This window comes from Micromys minutus (assembly GCF_963924665.1).
Source record: "Micromys minutus genome assembly, chromosome: 12".
Classification (NCBI taxonomy): domain Eukaryota; kingdom Metazoa; phylum Chordata; class Mammalia; order Rodentia; family Muridae; genus Micromys; species Micromys minutus.
The window spans coordinates 32,175,024-32,192,832 of NC_137981.1; the positions used below are offsets into that span (position 1 = coordinate 32,175,024).

General features: G+C 39.0%; 1 protein-coding gene across 1 annotated transcript; it reads right to left on the reverse strand.

Moving 5' to 3' along the window:
* Nucleotides 1-2,635: 2,635 nt before the first annotated feature.
* Nucleotides 2,636-17,470, reverse strand: ARF4 (ARF GTPase 4). Its single transcript, XM_080925966.1, has 6 exons — nt 17,124-17,470; nt 10,716-10,796; nt 10,451-10,560; nt 6,153-6,224; nt 5,335-5,460; nt 2,636-3,574 (listed from the first exon to the last, which is right to left on the reverse strand). The coding sequence occupies exons 1-6, from the start codon at nt 17,188-17,190 to the stop codon at nt 3,488-3,490; spliced, it is 543 nt and encodes a 180-aa protein (XP_080782092.1). The 5' UTR covers nt 17,191-17,470; the 3' UTR covers nt 2,636-3,487.
* Between the last annotated feature and the right edge of the window lie 339 nt (nt 17,471-17,809).

The following is a 17,809-nucleotide window of genomic DNA, read 5'->3' on the forward strand; positions in this document are numbered from 1 at the left end:
TAATCCTAGCACTTGGATCAGTTCAGTGTCACCTACGGCTGTTTAGCAAGTTGGAGGCCCATCTGGATGCTGGGACTGTACCCATCTGGTTAAAGAAAACTGGGTTAATGGTAGTTGGTAATGTCTCCGATTACCCAAAACAAAACTGCATTCCCCTATCACAGTTCCTGTCATCCTAACCTTCCCCTTACCTTGAACTGGTGCTTTTGCCTTTAAGAACTTTTGGTATTTGAATGCCAGTCTGACACCTAAAAGAAACCCTTAAGTACAGAGTAGTCACTCCATATGCCCTGGCAACCCTTTACCTAGTTTTTCTCCATGAAATGTCTATTTTGGACTTACATATTTTGTGACTGGCTCCTTTCACTTTGGCTGTTTAGTTACTTCCATGTTGTAGCACCAGTACTTTTTTTTTTAAATGGATTTTCCATTCTTAGGTTGTACTACATTTTATTTACATTACTTATAGACTAATAGACATTCATACTGCTTCCACAAATAATTTTGCTATCAACATTTGCATACAAGTTCTGTGTGGGTGTTTTCTCTGGGGCACTCCTCTTCCACAGGGGCAGAACTGTGGGTCAAGTGGAAACACACTTGCCTTTTGAGACATTGCTAGAGCATTACCAAAGGCAGGTACACAATCCCAACTAGCAAAGCATGAGGGTTCCGATTTCTACACATCCTCAACACTTCAAATAAGTTTTCTGATTATAGGTATTCTAGTATGAAGTGTATGGCTCTTACCTTTTAATTTACATTTCTCTTTCCTCTAGGAAACATGCGTTCCCTACTTATAAGGCTCCAAATGGATACCTGAAACAGTATCATACCCTGTATCAATTTTGTTTGTGCATACATACTTATGATAGTTTAACTGATAAAGTACAATATACTAATAGAAAAAAATGTTATTTAAAACCTACTTCTTTTTAAAACTTCCATTTACTTTTTAAAACACAGTAGAACACAAGGACTGAAATTGTGGAAAGTTAATGTGTGGACAGAATACCATAGTGCTATTTGAATGGCACTACATATGGACAAAAAGGAAGCACTGTTAACTAAAGCCAGAACAGTTTCAAAGAGCTAGTCCTTAGGTGCCCGATGAACCAGAATGCACACGCTCATTTGCATAGCATACAGGTTGGAAGGGAACCTAGTTCTATCTCTTCTGTTGTAAACAATGATCTAGAGGCATCAATAACACAGCTGCTTTATGTATTTTCTGACTGAATCTCATATTGCCGTTTACTGAGGGTGGTTTGTTAACCACTTAAACATGTTACATGGACTACAGAAATAACTTTGTTATTCACTAATATTTGCCTAAATATTAACTAAAATGCCAGAATTAAAGGGATTCACCACCACTGCCTGGCAAGTATTTAATTTTTTTCCATTTTATGTATTTTGTCTTCATGTGTGACTGTTCACTATGTGCACAGTGTCCACAGAAGCCAGGAGAGCTTTGGACCCATGGAGCTGGAGTGGAAGGCTCCATCTGGATGCTGGCAATCTGGAAGAGCAGCCAGTGCTTAACCACTGAGCCATCCCTCTGGCTTAGCTTTCAAAGTTACTGTAGTGTTAACTTACACTTCTAACCCCTTATGTTTCATATTTTCTACTTTATATATAAAAAACACACTGTACGGTATTTTAGTTTTCTCTAAAAAGAAGATCCCTCTTATTTGGAAAGAAGGAAAAAGGATATTTCAAGCATGTCTAATGAAGCAGACTAATTAAATATACTTTATCCCAAATAACCTATTTCTGATACTCAGAAACTACTTAGCTTTAGTTTACTTTGCTAAATTCAGTGGTTTTTTTATTTTAAGAACAATATAAAAACAATTATTAATCCCAGCACTTGGGAGGCAAAGGCAGGTGGATCTCTAAGTTCAAAACCAGCCTAGTCTACAAACCCTGCCTCAAAAACACAAAAATACATTTTTTGATTCATGAGTTTATCTACATCTGTAAAATCTATTACAAATCATAAAAAAATCAGTTTATAATACATGGAACAATAGAGTACAGTTGGCATGTATCACTGTTGCCAACAAGTTGTATACATCTTGTGCTGACACTGTGAAATGCTCCAACCCACAGTGCTTGCAGACTATTTTCCAGAGTAGTCACTTAGCTATGCATTCTACCTGTTAGTTGCCAAATGTATGCATACCCACTTGTCATATTATGTTGAGAAAGGTCTTATGCTGGCCTCAAACTCAGTAAGTGGACGGTGGTGATCTCTGATAGTCCTGCCACCTCTATAGCACATGATACTGGGGTCAAGCACTTTGCCAACTGAGCTTCATCACCAACCCCTCCATACCCTGCTTCTGGAGTTCATATCATGACGACTTGTTCCTCTTCTTGTTCTGACTTTTAAACTCACAGGCTTCAAATGGTATTCTACTAGAAAAAAATTAAATTCTTCGTACTGCACCTTCCTTTATTTAATGTACATGATAACCCATGGTTAAGTTTACCGACAACTTAAACCATAAGTAAATTCACTGGGATTTGGCCATACCATGTAAAATATGAAAATTCAATTTGTTATTGTAAGGAAACCAGTTTCAAATATTGCAAAGACTCAAAAGAACACACAATCATGTTTTTTAAAATCATTTTATTAGGAATAATTCCAAATGGGTTATGAAGAAAACTTATTCGTTGAATCTGATGAGTTTTCAAAAAATTCTTAATGAAGATATGTTCATCAATAAACAGTAAAATACCAGCAGAACTAACATATACTGGGCAAAGAGTCAGGATGATTCCAAAAGCAACATGCAACATAAAAAAAGATAACAATATAAAGGAAGACAATCTGCCGAGTATTAAAAGTTTTCTCAATATAAACTCTTTGCAACCAGCACAGAATTAGCTATCAAATCCAAACTACCTCAAAGTTTGGCTGATAGAATCCAGGAGTCAATAATGTGAGAAAGGTGGGGGGAAATCTTCAGTACAAGAACGGAATAGTGTTCTGGAGCACATCCCTGGCCAGTACAAGCATTATTAGAAAAATCTTTTTTTTTTGGGCATGGGGTAGAAATAAATACAAATAGAATGCTACATTTTTAAATCAGCAGACTGTCCGAGGAATGATAAAGGCATCAGTAAAGTATCAGGGGATAACGTTAAAACATCATTGGTGGGGGCCCAAAACACACTCAAAGCGGATTTGTCTAAAGGTCACCATAGCTACATATCCAGCCATTTAGGTTCCAGGGAAGTATAATAGTGGACACTTTCTTTCCCAAGGAGAATCTTCTTAAACCCAAGCATATTGCTAAATAGCAACATTGTTCTTGGTAAACAATAATTGGCAACAAAACAAGTTTTAAACTCTGTAATTTCTGCCCGGACCTGTCTCAGATATCCTTTAATAACCAAGATGCAAACTAATTTTGTTGTAACAAGCCTAGACCAATTCTATCAAACATGTCCTTGGTTAGGTATCCAACTTCATTTAACGTTTTGAAAGTTCATTTGACAGCCAATCCAGTCCCTCATACAGACCAGTTCCTTGTGTAGCACATGTGGCTTGAACATACCACTGAAAAAAAGAACAAGAAAATACTTGGTTAATAAGACAATACATAGTGCCATTTTTAAACAAAATATAGTAAGACCCTCCTCATAAATGCCTGCGGGCACTACTGAGTAAGCAGTTACAAGTACACAAAAACAGACACTATAGTCACAGTATTAAACATGAACTTAACGCTCTAGCTACAAAGGTCACTCAACAGTATCCTTCAGGTATGTTCTCACACCTCTGGTTTCTCACCCATTCGTCAATGAATTTCTCAGTTTAAACTTTGATGTTTGTAGTGCTAGAGACCATACTGAGGGCCTCACGTGTTCGAGGCAAGTCCTCTGTCATCACACCACATTCCCAGTGTAAAAGAGGAACATTTCTGAAAGATGTTTGTTGGTGTTCTAAGAGCTTTTACTTTTCAAACAATTTAATTTAAAAAAATAATAATTTTAGCATCTTTGGTCTCACATATTCCAAAGTATCTCACTCATATTTTAAACAGCAAAATTTCTTACTTGCTTGTATAAACACAACAAAATCTAAATATTTAAAAAAAGGAGACCTTGTCTCCAAAAAAAATAAATAAAATAAAATAAAAATCTAAACTAAAACAAAAAACTCACAAAAATTCAAACACCTAGAAAATAGTTCACATCTAATGGATAATTTATTTATTTTTAACAGACTAGTCTTATTTCACCTTAGAATAAAATCATATTTTAATATTGCAAGGCCACTGTAGGTTTACCATGCTGCCAATTATCTGAGGACCAAATACCCTATTAATCCAGCAGGGAGAGGAAGACACAAACTCCTATCTCTACAGCATGAAAAAGTTCTCTCTTACTGTGTATCTTTTTTGAGCCATGTAGGTCACTGCAACACACTACACAAAAAATAGTATCTGCTATTTGATAGCAGGCACTGTATTTCTAGTAATTCTGTATTCAAAACACCTTCAAAAAATGTATCAGTAAAGGATTCTCCACAATGTTTTAAAAGTTAATAAGCAATGAGTACTAAACAATATGATTTCAATTACAGTTGGTATATCCTGGGCCTTTTATAAACAACCCAGCATGTAGGACTTGGTGTGACTGCATGCATGAAGTCCTTGCACTGAGGAAAGAAGACCTAGAGGCAGGAGAATATCTATAAGTTTAAGACCAGCACAGACTGTTTGTATTTAATGAGCAACACCTAAAAAAAGCAGGCCAAGTATAAAATTCTTGCTAAGCTGGAGATACTATTCAGCCTAACTTGTGCAAGAAACACTCTGGGTTCACATCCCAACACCATATGGAATAGTAAAAAATAAAACCACACACACACACACAGCTGGAGAGCTATTTGAATTATACAAATTTAAGATTGTCTGTAACCTCTACATATTCAACTCAACACTGTTAATACATCAATACAGAAGATACAATAAAATAAAATAGAAAAAAAATCGGTATTTTAAAAAGCAAAATTCAATGCAGTATTTACAGTTTTTAAAAGACCTCTAAATCACATTATTATATTTCTACAAATGTCCAAAGGAAATAATTATTACACATTTAAACTGGGCCAGCATGGTGGCATATGCAGAGGTGACCAGACCTCTCTGAGTTTGAGGCCAGCCTGGTCTACATAGTAAGTTCCAAGTTAGCCAAGACTCCAAGTGAGACCCTACCTCCAAACAGTAACAACAAAACAATACTAATGGACAGCTGAGTATTATTGTAACTACCCTGACTTCACCAGTGAGGGGCTTAGTGCCCAATACTTACTGTTCTGTTCCGGAGAGACTGAAGACCTAACTTATCCGTCATCTCACTGATGGCCATAGCGTTTGGCAAATCCTGTTTGTTTGCAAAAAGCAGCAGTACAGCATCCTGCAGCTCATCTTCCAGAAGCTGGAGATAAAGGCTAAACCGTTAGCCATTATCCATCGAAAATCGAACTATGCCTAACAGTCTTCCTAAATATACATTTTATTTAACATTAAACAAGATGTGAACATTCATTAAATTTTTATGTAAATTTTAAGCACTCTTATAAATCTCATATCCTTCAGTTTGAGCAAATAAAAAAAGAAACTTTTTTCTGCATTGTGACTGTTTCTCCCCCAGACTAGCGGTAAAACTGAGATGTTGCTGTTTCTGCTTGCCCAGTTCGGAGTGGCCTGTGCAGCCATCCCCGCAGCACCGCAGTTAAAACTAACCACTCCATCCTATGACGTTTATCAACACTCATGATCATTTAGGACTTAAGTAGCAAACTCATTTAGGGAGGATTCTTTTTTGGACTCCTACCTTTTCTAGTGCAAGAGGTGTACCAAGAACAGATAAAAGTGACGTGGTGCATTATATAATGTGGATATATCATGCTATGTGAAGGACTCTAGTCTTAAATGATTACCACTTACATGAAATCTAAACTAGTTGACTGTTATACAGGATCCAGGGGCACAGAATGCTTTCCTGTGCATTCTTAAAAACTTGGAAACAATAGCTTCCCAAGTTTATTTCTATCTCTAAAATGTGTAGCCAATGACAAGTCTCAAAACTACACACTGTGAGAGGATCAACTTAAAGTCTGTACTCACCATCTTCTGCAGCACAGCTGCTCCTTCCTGGATTCGTTCACGATCGTTGCTATCTACCACGAAAATGAGACCCTAGGGAAAAATTTTCCAATAAATTAAAACAGCCACACTTAAAATACCCAGAAAAAGAGTATGTAGAGTTAGACAAGGGGTAGAAAATATGTTCTTGTGTCCTGGCCAGTTTTACCTCGAGTCAACAGAGAGGGAAAAAACCTCAAGTGAGAAAAGGCCACCCACCATAAGATCCAGCTGTAGGGCACTTTCCTCGTTAGTTACTGACAGAGAAGAACTCAGCCCATGGTAAGTAATGCTGCCCCTGAGCTGGCGGTTGAGTTGCTCTGATCATAGTGTTTCATCACGCAGTAGTAACCCTAACTAAGACAGAGGTTTCTAAACAGTTTTTAAAGTCTCTAACGTGGGGCTGACAAAACAGTACAGCAGACAGAGCTGCATGATGACCTGAGTCTGATCCCCAGAACCCACATAGTGAAAGAGTAGATTCCTCTCAACAATGCAGGGGGGCTGGGAGGCGAGGGACAGAGAGGCAGAGAGAGGGGGAAGAGAGAATAGTGACTTTAAAAAGAAAGAAGTTTCTGTTCAAGTTAATCGATGTCAGCTGATGCAATCTGACAGGAGAGAACCTCAGTTGAAAAAAATGCCTCCATAACATCAGGCTGGAGACAGCTCAGCAGTTAAGAGCACTGGCTGCTCTCTTGAGTTCAATTCCCAGCAACCTCATGGTGGCTCACAAACATCTATGCTGGGATCTGATGCCCTCTTCTGGCATGCAGGTGTACATCCAAATAGAATACACATACATAAAATAAATATTAAAAACAAAACAAACAAACAAAAACAAAGATCAGGCTATAGGCAAGACTGTAGGGCATGTTCTTAATTAGTGATTGATGTATGAAGCCCAAAGCCCATTGTGGATGGTGCCATCCATGGGCTGGTGGTCCTGAGTTCTACGAGAAAGCAAAATGAGCAACCAAAAGAACAAACCAGTTAACAGCAACCTTCCATCAGCTCCTGCATCTAGGTTCCTGCCCTGCTGGAGTTCCTGTCTTGATTTCCTTTGATGATAAACCATGAAATGGAAGCCTAAACCATATAAACCTTGTCCTCCCCAGATTGCTTTGATCAAAGTGTTTCATCATAGTAATAGTAACCCCAAGACATTCCTGTTAAAATAAAAACCAAATAAACAACAGAAAAATAAGCTCAAGGCTCATACATTGAAAACTGATTTAAGCAACATGTGATTTTAACATATCATTCTTACTTCAAATCCAAAAAAAAAAAACCCAACAAAACAAAAAACAAACACAAAATACACACAGGCATGCATGCGCAAAAAGAACAAAAATCTTATTAACCAGTAACTACCTTTCTCCATGCTAAGAACAACTGTACCCTTTTTCTATTCCCTAGCATATTTAAGTAGCAGAAGAGCTACAGGTCTTGGGATGTAGCTCAGAGAATAGAATGCTTGCCTAGCCAGCAGCCGCTCTAGGTTTGAGCTCTTACACTGAGAAAACCTGGGTGTGGTGTTGCACTCCTCTGTGAATTCAACATTCTGAAAACAGAGACAGGAGATCACAGGGACTGTCAGCTATGCTGACTTCCAGGCCTAGTCTCAAAAGTAAAGAAAACGAACAAATAAACAGGCAATGGTGACGACAAAAGGAAAATAAAGAATCCCCCAAAATTACAAGCAATGTAGATTTATGTTTGTAGTGAAAGACATGTACCAAGTGTGAAACAAAGAGACAACACACTTCGTTTCCTGTATTAAAATAAATTGGAGAATTGGATAATGGTACTAACATGTTTTCAGGTGTGTGGTCATAAAAATAACTTCCCGATAGTTCTTTCTTGTAACAGCCTAGGAACAACAGCATGGAAAAGCTAGGCTTCTAAAAATAAATCCATCGGTTCTAAGAAAAGACTACTTCAAAAGCCAAACAAATTGGGGGCAGCAGAGTTGGTTTGGTGGTGAAAAGCACTAGTAAGCTCCTGGGTTAAGCTCCTAGCACCCACACAGCAGTTCACAACCATCCAGAACTCCAGTTCTAGGATACCCAATACTATCTTCTAGCTCGGCAGGCACTAGGCATGCATGTAGTACACAGACATGTATGTAGGCAAAAAAATCGCATACACACAAAATAAAAATGAATCTTTTAAAAAATGCAAATAACGTATTTAGAAAAGCAAACAAACTGAAATTATTTAATGAGGGGAGAGGGGTTTACCTCAATAAACAATTGGCTGTGTTTAAATGTTAAGAGTTAGAGAACTGGTAAGGAATGCAGAAACTAAAACTAAAACAGCTCAGCGGTGATCACAGCAGGCCACATAAGGCTTTTGCTAGCATGAGAGAGCTTCCTAGAATGAAGAATGCTCTGGCAAGGGACAGATCTAACATCAAATTCATGACTCACATGCTTACAGATACAGGGATAATACTATTGTTTTAAAGTTAAAAATCAACAAGATTTACATCATGCCTAATTTTGTTTAAAAAATATACTCCTTAAAATAAATATATACAACCTACCTTAAAACAGTTGAAGGTGCTAACACATTGCAAATGAGTATTCGCTACAACATACTGACCATATCTAGTAAAACTGATGCTGCACTAGTTATACATGAATTTATGTTAGTTTCTATATCCAATCAAGTATTTTAAAGCCTTTACTTTTGCAAAATCTGTTTCCTATCCAAAGCCATGCACATGAACACATTGTTTTTCAGTAAATTATGCCACATATTTATTTTGATATTCATACACTTAATAAGATATATTCCTTAAGCCAGGATTGTTACGGCCACTCAACAAGTGTGTTCACTACTACCAGGCAACAATGTACCCTAAGGAGAATAAGCCCAACACTGCAAATCTTAACTACCCCAAATGTTTAATATACTATGTCAAAAAACTCTCAACTCTAGTAGTAAACAAAACCTGATGTGTAACCCTCATATGGTAGAAGAGACACAAGAACTGAGACCAGCTTAACAACAAAAAACTCCTCAATCTTTTCTTTTTAAAGACAGACTCTCCCTATGCAGCCTTAGCTGACCTGGAACTTGCTATGTAGAATAGGTTGGACTCAAGTTTACATTCGGCCTCTTCTTACCAAATGCTACAATTACAGGCACACTCCACTGAGGCCCAGCTACAACTCCTCAATCGTGAAGCACTTCTAAGTTTCAGTTTCTTCACGTTTAGAAACCCCAGCAGAATGGTGGGTATCTGCAATACCAACACTCAGGGGAGAAAGAATAAACAAAAACAAGCCCACAAGAACAGGAGAACTAAAATACTTGTTCTCACCAGAAAATAATTTTGTCCCTGGGGCTTTTTTTTTTCTTTTTTGGCAAGTGTGCAAGCATTTGTAGTTGCCACAACTTGACAGAGAAGGTGAGCCGCTACTAGCATTTAATAGGCAGACACTAAGAATACTGTTAATCACCCAAAAGAGGCTTCCCCACGTTCAGTAATGTCATCAGAACTGCTGTTTTAATAACTCAAACTAGCAAAATCAGTATCACAAGAGACTTGCTGGAAGTACAAAATCTAAGCTTGTCCCACTGAATCAATCTGAATTTTAAACCAACACCCAGGTGATTTGTGCTAAGACAGTAAGACTGCTTGGCTTACATGCCCAAGATTCTGACCCATGATTGGATTTTTCAAAACTCCCCCCATGGTCCAAAAATGGAGACCAATCTGACCACTTCTAATCTACACAATCAGTAAGATCTTTTCCATGCCAACATATCCTTTATGATAATATAAGACCAGCCTTACAAGTTAACAGAGCAATTTGTGCTAAATCAAGTTCTACCACTGTCTTATTAGAGCCACAGTGATACAAACCTTAATCTCAAAATTAAGGTTAAAATGAAAAGAACTACTGATAAAATAATTCATTCTTTTTGGGGTTTTTTGTTTTTAGGGACATTTTGGGGGTGGAGGTGGTAGGGGGTTGTTCAAGACAGGATTTCGCTGTGTAGCCCTGGCTGTCCTCAAACTGCCTCTGCCTCACAAGGGCTAGCTAGAATAAAGGTCACACCAGGCCTGGAGTAATTCATTCTTGAGAACTCATTCACTACCATTCAGATTCTCACTGGAGCAGCTGTACTTAGTTCTCCCACACTACATAACTGAACTTTAAAGGCACAAGTCCGAGTACACTAAAGAATGAGACTGGTGATGAGAACTCTGAATAAACACTCAGTATAAAATCTGTAAATTAAAGTTACAAATACAGGGCATTTCTCACCTGGGTATTCTGGAAGTAATGCCTCCAGAGAGGCCTAATTTTATCTTGACCACCAACATCCCATACTGTGAAACAAATGTTCTTATATTCTACTGTTTCCACATTAAAACCTGTAAGAAAAAAACAAAATGACCACTGTGCATAATAAAGTACCACAAAAGTAAACCCCTTTAACGTGTAGCTTTTTAAGTCTTACCAATATCATCTCTAAAATCAACAAAAATTTAATTTCTCACCGTGTAAAGTCAGCTATAAATTTTCTTACCAATGGTAGGAATGGTGGTGACTATCTCCCCTAATTTCAGTTTATACAGAATTGTCGTCTTGCCAGCAGCATCCAATCCAACTAGAAGAAAACACCACAGATTTAAAATTTGATCATACACTTACATAAGGAAGCAATTCAACAATTTACTTTCAAAGTAAAAGTTAACTGCTTGATACATAAGTGAGTTAAACGTAATTTTTCTCATTTCTACCCCACCCCTCCAAATCAACACTTCCTGCAACCCTTTCCATTTTTCTCTTTAGACTTACAGACCAATAGTTTTCTATCTGTGCTGCAACACCATGGGGGGGGGGGTTCCCTAAGACCACCTGCACAACAGATGTTACGAGTCATAACAGTAGCAAAATTACAGCTATGAAATAGCAATGAAGATAATTTTATGATTGGGGGTCACCACAACATGAGGAACTGTATTAAGGGATCTCAGCATTAGAAAGGTTAAGAACCACTCCTATAGACAGAGAAAAAGAGTATCTGGCAGACTTGAGTTCTAATCTCTGGGCATTGTGCTACCTACTAGCTGAGTGCCTCTGTTTGAAGAAAGGGTCTTTCAAGTATCCCAGAGAGGCCTCAAATGCATTATGTGGCTGAGGATGCCCTTTAACTCTTGATAGTCCTGCCTCTATATTCCTGAATACTAGTGCTAGGGTTCTAGGCAAGCTGTGCCTGTTAGGAATGGAAGAAGCCAACATAGTACACCAACTATGCTACATCTCCGGACCCAAAACTAATCCTGTAGAGTATTTACACAGTATATTTTTAATGAATGATGGAGAGACTACTTAGTAGTTAAGATTAAGTACTAGTTCAGTTCCTGGCACCCACTATCAGAGGGCTCACAAGTGCCTCTAAGTCCAGCTCTAAGGAACCTAGTGTCTTCAGGTACTACATGCCCAGGCAGGTACTATACTCGTGTGTACAAACAACACATGGACATACATATACACATAGTTAAAAATTAAGTATGAAATCTTTCTTTTAAGAAGTTCTTAATGCTAAGGGGTAACACATATAAGTATGTGCTAGTCTCCTGATAAGACTAATTTTGCCACTACCTAAACCTGTATCAACATCAAATATGCATAAGTAAGATTCAAAGTCTTGATTTGTACTATGAAAATGGTTCAATATATTCTTCTCTAATTCTTAATTATGTCATACTGATTTCTGAACCAGGATCTCATTGTAGCCCAGCCTTACCTCAAACTCATATTGTACCAAAGCTGGCTGGGACATCCTGATCCTTTTGCCATTAGCCCTGATGTGCTAAAATTACAGTCATGTGCTAAATAATGTCCCTGTTCTTAATCCAGGAGACAAAGTTAAGTGGGGGGGGGGGGGGATATGCTTGTTTATGAAGTATAGCAGAAGTTATTCAATAAACTTCTATTATAGCAGTAGTGAACAACAAATTAAGTATTTTTAAGTATAATTCTCAAAACGTACATTTTTTGTATACTAAAGTTCCCATAAAAAAAGATCAGTAACTAATAACTGAATTTATTTTTATTTTGGTTTATCAGACAGGGCTTCTCTGTGTGGCTGTCCTCGAACTTAGAAACCTGCCTGCCTTTGCCTCCTGAGTGCTGGGATTAAAAGACCTGTGCCCTCACACCTGGCCCTTTTTTCCCCTTTCTTTCTTTTAAAGAATATCTCTTTGGTTGCATGCACTTATTTTATCCCAGAATTTAAAAAAAGAAAAAAGAAAAAAATATATATAACTAAATTAACTGAGCACTAGTTTAGGCAAAACTACCTACTTGATGTTTAAATCAAACCATACCTAACACATGAAAACAATGCCGGCAGGTTGTAGCCTCACTCATCCAGTTTATATTCCTGGGCATTTGGGGTGACTTTTTTCAGTTGGTCCAAGAGAAATGAAAAGCTACAGGAATTGGACTTCCACCTATAAAACCTTTTCTACTCTGTATCCTGCAAACAGTAGTGTCTCTCTGAAAATGATGTTTATAAGGGAGAAAATAAAGTTATCATTCCTCTTGATAGAAAGAGAAAAGGCCCTTAGGGCTTGACAACATGAACATGGTTTATACTCCTACCAGTACTGAAGAATCTAACTTTTCCAGTATGGGAGGAGAGAAGGGTGTGGGGGTTGGGGGAGGCAGATAGAAGGATGGGAATCAAGCACTCAACTCATTTCCTTATTCTTATGTTCTCTGACTGAATTCTGACTCCTATCTGTACATACTGGGTACCAGTTATCTTCCATCCAATGTATTATGACATATAATAGTCAGAGTAACTAGCTTATCCTTACTTACAGACCCTAGAAAGGTTAGTTAACCTTTCACAAAGGTTAGTTAACTGTTACATAAAATGCTTTTCAAATGTGGAACAGTATCAATAAGACGAGCAAATCTGAGTGTGGTAGCTTAATGGTAACTTCAGCAAAAAGAAAGGGGGAAAAAAGGAGCAAAAAACCCAATCAGATCTTTAAATTCTTACACCAAAATTCACTTTGGGGCCAGATGGAGCATCATACCTTTAATCCCAATACGTGGTAGGCAGAGGCAGGTGAATTTCTGTAAGTTTGAGTCTACCCACAAACTGTTCCCAAATGTGCACAATGACATTATTCATGAGAACTAAAAACTAACTCTGAATAACCAATTTCCAGCAAGTGATAATTGAATAAACAAACTATGGTTTTCTACACATTGGAATTACCATTTATCCACAAAGCATCACAGAATACTAATACATGTTACATAAACTTTGAAAAAAAGACTATGGCAAGTGAAAACACCAGCAGTAAAACAGTCATATATTATTCATTCCTTTAGCTAAAATATCCAGATCAGAAAAATCACACAAAGTGGTTGCCATGAATGGTTAAAAGAGGGAAATGGGAATGACTGATAAGTCATAGAATTTCACTTTGGTTGATCATGAAAATACTCAGAATTTGACAGTGGCAACTGTTACACAGTTTTGCAAACATAATAATGATATTTTAGGAGTGGCACATTTTTAAATCAGTTTAATTATTTGTGTGTGAGTTTCTATGTGTATGTGTGTATGGGTGCACGGTGGTGTGACAGTCAGAAGACAGCTTGAAGGAATTATTGCTGCTGTCCTTCCACCACTCTACTCTAGGGAGGAATTCCTGCGATCAGGATTGGTAGCAAATGCCTTAATCTGCTGGAACACCTTGAAGGCCCAGGGTGACTATAATTTATAAACAGAAACCTCTATTTACAAAAATCAGAAAAACAAACAAGAGTTGGCCACTGGTGTACTCTCAGAATATGAGAAATGGGACAGAAAAATTTGGAATTCAAACCCAGCCTAGGCTATGAGACCTTGTCTCACAAAACACCCAACATAAGAAAGCTAATTCTGATGTCAGAGCTCTCAAATAATATTTATAGACTGTGATCTTATCTTTAAGATGTTAAAACTATTATATCTTAATATTTTATTTAATTCTTCAGGAATTTGACCATCTAAACAGAAACTGGACCAAACAGATACAGAAAAATTAATTTAGATTTTGCTAAAATTAATGTTTGGATTTTGTTTCTACCCAACATAATTGAGGGGCATTTTCTTTTTTATGAATGAATGAATTAGAAACAAATTATCAAAGGCTAGCAATTATGTTTGCAAATAATGGCATGAGAAAAATGCTTGTAACATATTAAGTAAAAAGAGAACACAAAACAATCTTAGAGGAATGAAACCTGACATGTGGGAATAAATGTGACACATAGGTACTGAAGAGGTGGCTCACTGGTAAGCATTTCTTCTTCTAGAGGACTGGAGTTCAATTCCCATATAAAGTGAGCCATCTCCCCAGCCCTAATTACTATTTCTTCATACACTTCTAAACAGTAATCTAGGATTACAGATGTAGCTCAATGGTTTTGGGGAGCCCCTGATTTTGATCCCCAGAACCAAATATTATATATATATAGCCAGTGACTTAAGGAGTCATACATAAGCCTAAGCCTAATAAAGAAAATAAAAGCCCAGTAATGAAAAAGAGAAAGCAAAACAATCATTTATGGCCAGGCTAGGCTAGAGTACATGAACAGGGCCATTCTCAAAACCACACCACACAGTGAACACACACACACAAGAGCACATGTACAACCATTCATTCACTAAAATGCCCAATAATCCAATGGGGAAGATATCATAAAAGTGATTAAAGTGCTTATTAATGACAAGGTCAATTACTCATAAAGGCCCAATAAAAAAAAAAAGAAACTCAAAAAACAAACAAACAAAAAACAAAACGTAGGAATTAAGACTTCCAAGCCACTGTGTTTCCAGTTCACACACAGAAGGCTGACATTTATATTTCCTCTGATGAGTTACCATAAAGGCTGACTTTATGACTAGAGTGCTTTTAAACAAGGAAAACTGAGTATTTCTAAATTACAGTGTAAAATAAGCACAGCAAGCCAAGGCCATTCATCCCTTGGCTGTCTTTCAGCTCTAAACCTAAAACACGAAACCTATTGGTTTACTGTCTTTGCTCTTTCAAACTAATTTTATCCATCTGGGCTAGATAATAAGAAAATTAGAATGTCAACTTCTAGAAATGATTTTTTTAAAACCAGATAGTTCTATACCTTAATTGAGCTATCAAAAACAAACAAAAACAAAAAACAAAAAACCCACACAGTTTAAAAACTGCTTCCCAATAACAGATTTTATTGCCCAGCAGAGACCATTTAATTGGGCATCATAACCATGATGATGTACACCTTAATTCCAGCACTTGGCAGGCAGAGGGAGGTGGGTATCTGTGAGTTAGAGGCCACCCTGGTCGACATAGCGATATTCTAAGATCCAGGACAGCCAGGGCTATGTAGAGACCCCATTGTCATAAAACAACAGCAAAATGAAAACAAACCTGAGTGATTAAATAGAGAGTAAGCCTAAGCCATGACTTCTATCCCTTCCATAACCACAACTAGCTAACTGCTTGTCTACTTTTTTCTTCCAAGTGGGATGGAAAGGAAAATTTCTCTGAGTAAAGTGCTTAAAGCACCATCCACTCTTCCCTGCCATCCCTTAGGCCACCACAAGACTCTGACAATGAAAAGCAGAATTCACTTACAATAAATTCTTTCTTTTTCAGTAACACAACCCTGTACTGGCTAATCTCTAAGAAACCCATTTATCACAGTGCAAAGTCCTTCCTTAGACTTCAGCCTTTTTCACACTGCCAGTTTCTAACCACTCACAGCTTAAGTAACATGCCTGCCCTCCTAAAATAATTGTCCTTTTTATAAAGGGTATCTGAAAAACTATGGAAGAAAACATTTTCACTTAGCTTTGTGAATGAATCATGAACGATTGTTTTTATGAACTGTAAAGAAGCTGAAGGAGCAAACAATAACCAGCCTGTACAGCCATGCTCTGCAGTGTTACAGAAACCGAATCACTCCATGGGAGTGGATGCTCAGAACAATCCTTTTCTCCTCACACTCAACAAGTGCCAATATTCAGTGTTTTAGGGGCTTTTTAAATGGCATTATTCAGGTCTTTGCAACTCAGCTGTGAGGTAGAGATCACTTTACACGCCCAAGCGAATGGCCTCCGCATGGGCAATAAAACCTGTCACAGAGAAGCAGTTTTTAAACTATTTTTAATAGCTTAATTAAGATGTTCTAGAACTAATCGGTTTAAATTTTTTTTTCGTTTTTAAAAGCTGACCTTTTAATGTTATTATTATCCAGACCAGATGGATAAAATTTGTTTCAAAGAGCAAAGATAGCAAACCAAACAGGTTTAGAACTAAAAAAAGGCTGCAGTGGGACAACTCCTATTTTCAGAGTAGGCTTCACAATCATAAGAAAAGAGAGCAAGGCAAAGTTTAGTAAAATGAGCTCAGAAGACTCCGGACTTTTTTCGAACCTTGGGTGCTCCTTCGCCACAGTGGGCCTGGTCACTTCCTGCCCCAGGCGGCTCCTTCTCCGGGTCACATACCAATGGTGTGTGCACAGGGCGTACACAACCAAGAAAGGGGGAGAAGGGGGGGGAGGCTGGAATAGGCCAACTTCACCCTCAACCGCTACCCATAGCCAGGAAGGTGAGGTGGAAGACTTGCACCCTTAGACCTGCACCTTTACAATGGGCTCCGCCAGTGTGAACTAACCCTACATCTCCGCTCAATCTCCTCAGGCTCTCAATCAGATCAGGAAGAGAAAGGCACGCAAAGCCAAGAGTGAGGAAATCTGGCCCAACTCTCTGGCTCAGCCCCTGTGGGAAACAAATCCATCGCCCCTCGCCCCCATTGTTCCCCCAGAAGGATGCTTGACCGCCCTCCCCCACCGCAGCCGGGGAGGGCTGGGCCCGGGGCTACCTGCGTAGACACATGGCTTTCCCCGCTCCGAGCCCCTCACTCACCCATCAAAATGCGCATCTGCTTCTTGCCGAAGAGGCGGGAGAAGAGAGAGGAGATGGTGAGGCCCATAGCGGTGGTGGCACTTGACGGTCAAAAAGAGGGGGTCTGATGCGCCTTCGGGCCTTCACGATTCCGGCTCACAATCGAGTGGGCGGAAGAGAAAACGCTGAAGACCCGTCTCGCAGGCCAGAGTATCGGCAAAGCCGCGGGAGACGACGTAGCGGGACCAGGACCTGCTCGGCGACTGGTGCGGTGGCTCCGGCGCGGCGTTAAGTGTTCGGCTGTGCCACGTCACACGGCGGCCGCGGAGACTCAGGCGGCGGCCCGCCCGCTCCAACGCGGACAGAATCGCGTCACCGCTGCCCCACCCCCCTGCTTTGCAGACGCCGCCCGTACCACTGCGCCTGCGCGCAAAGGGCCTGAGCCCGCTACGCCGACGTGCAATATACCGGACGTGGAGCCCAGCGAGGACAGTTGGCACATGCGTACGGAAGGACTAGCGGCCTCCCATGGTCCCTTGCTGCATCTCGTCCAATGGGGTTCGACGTGAATGGCTTCCGTCCGGATGAATAGTAGTAGTCCAAGGTTCCAGGTAGGCTAGCTGTGCCTTGTGGGCAGAATAGTGACGTTCTTGCTGACCTTTGGGTGACTTCTTCCTTCCGGGGAGCCTTAGTGGTTACTCACTCCC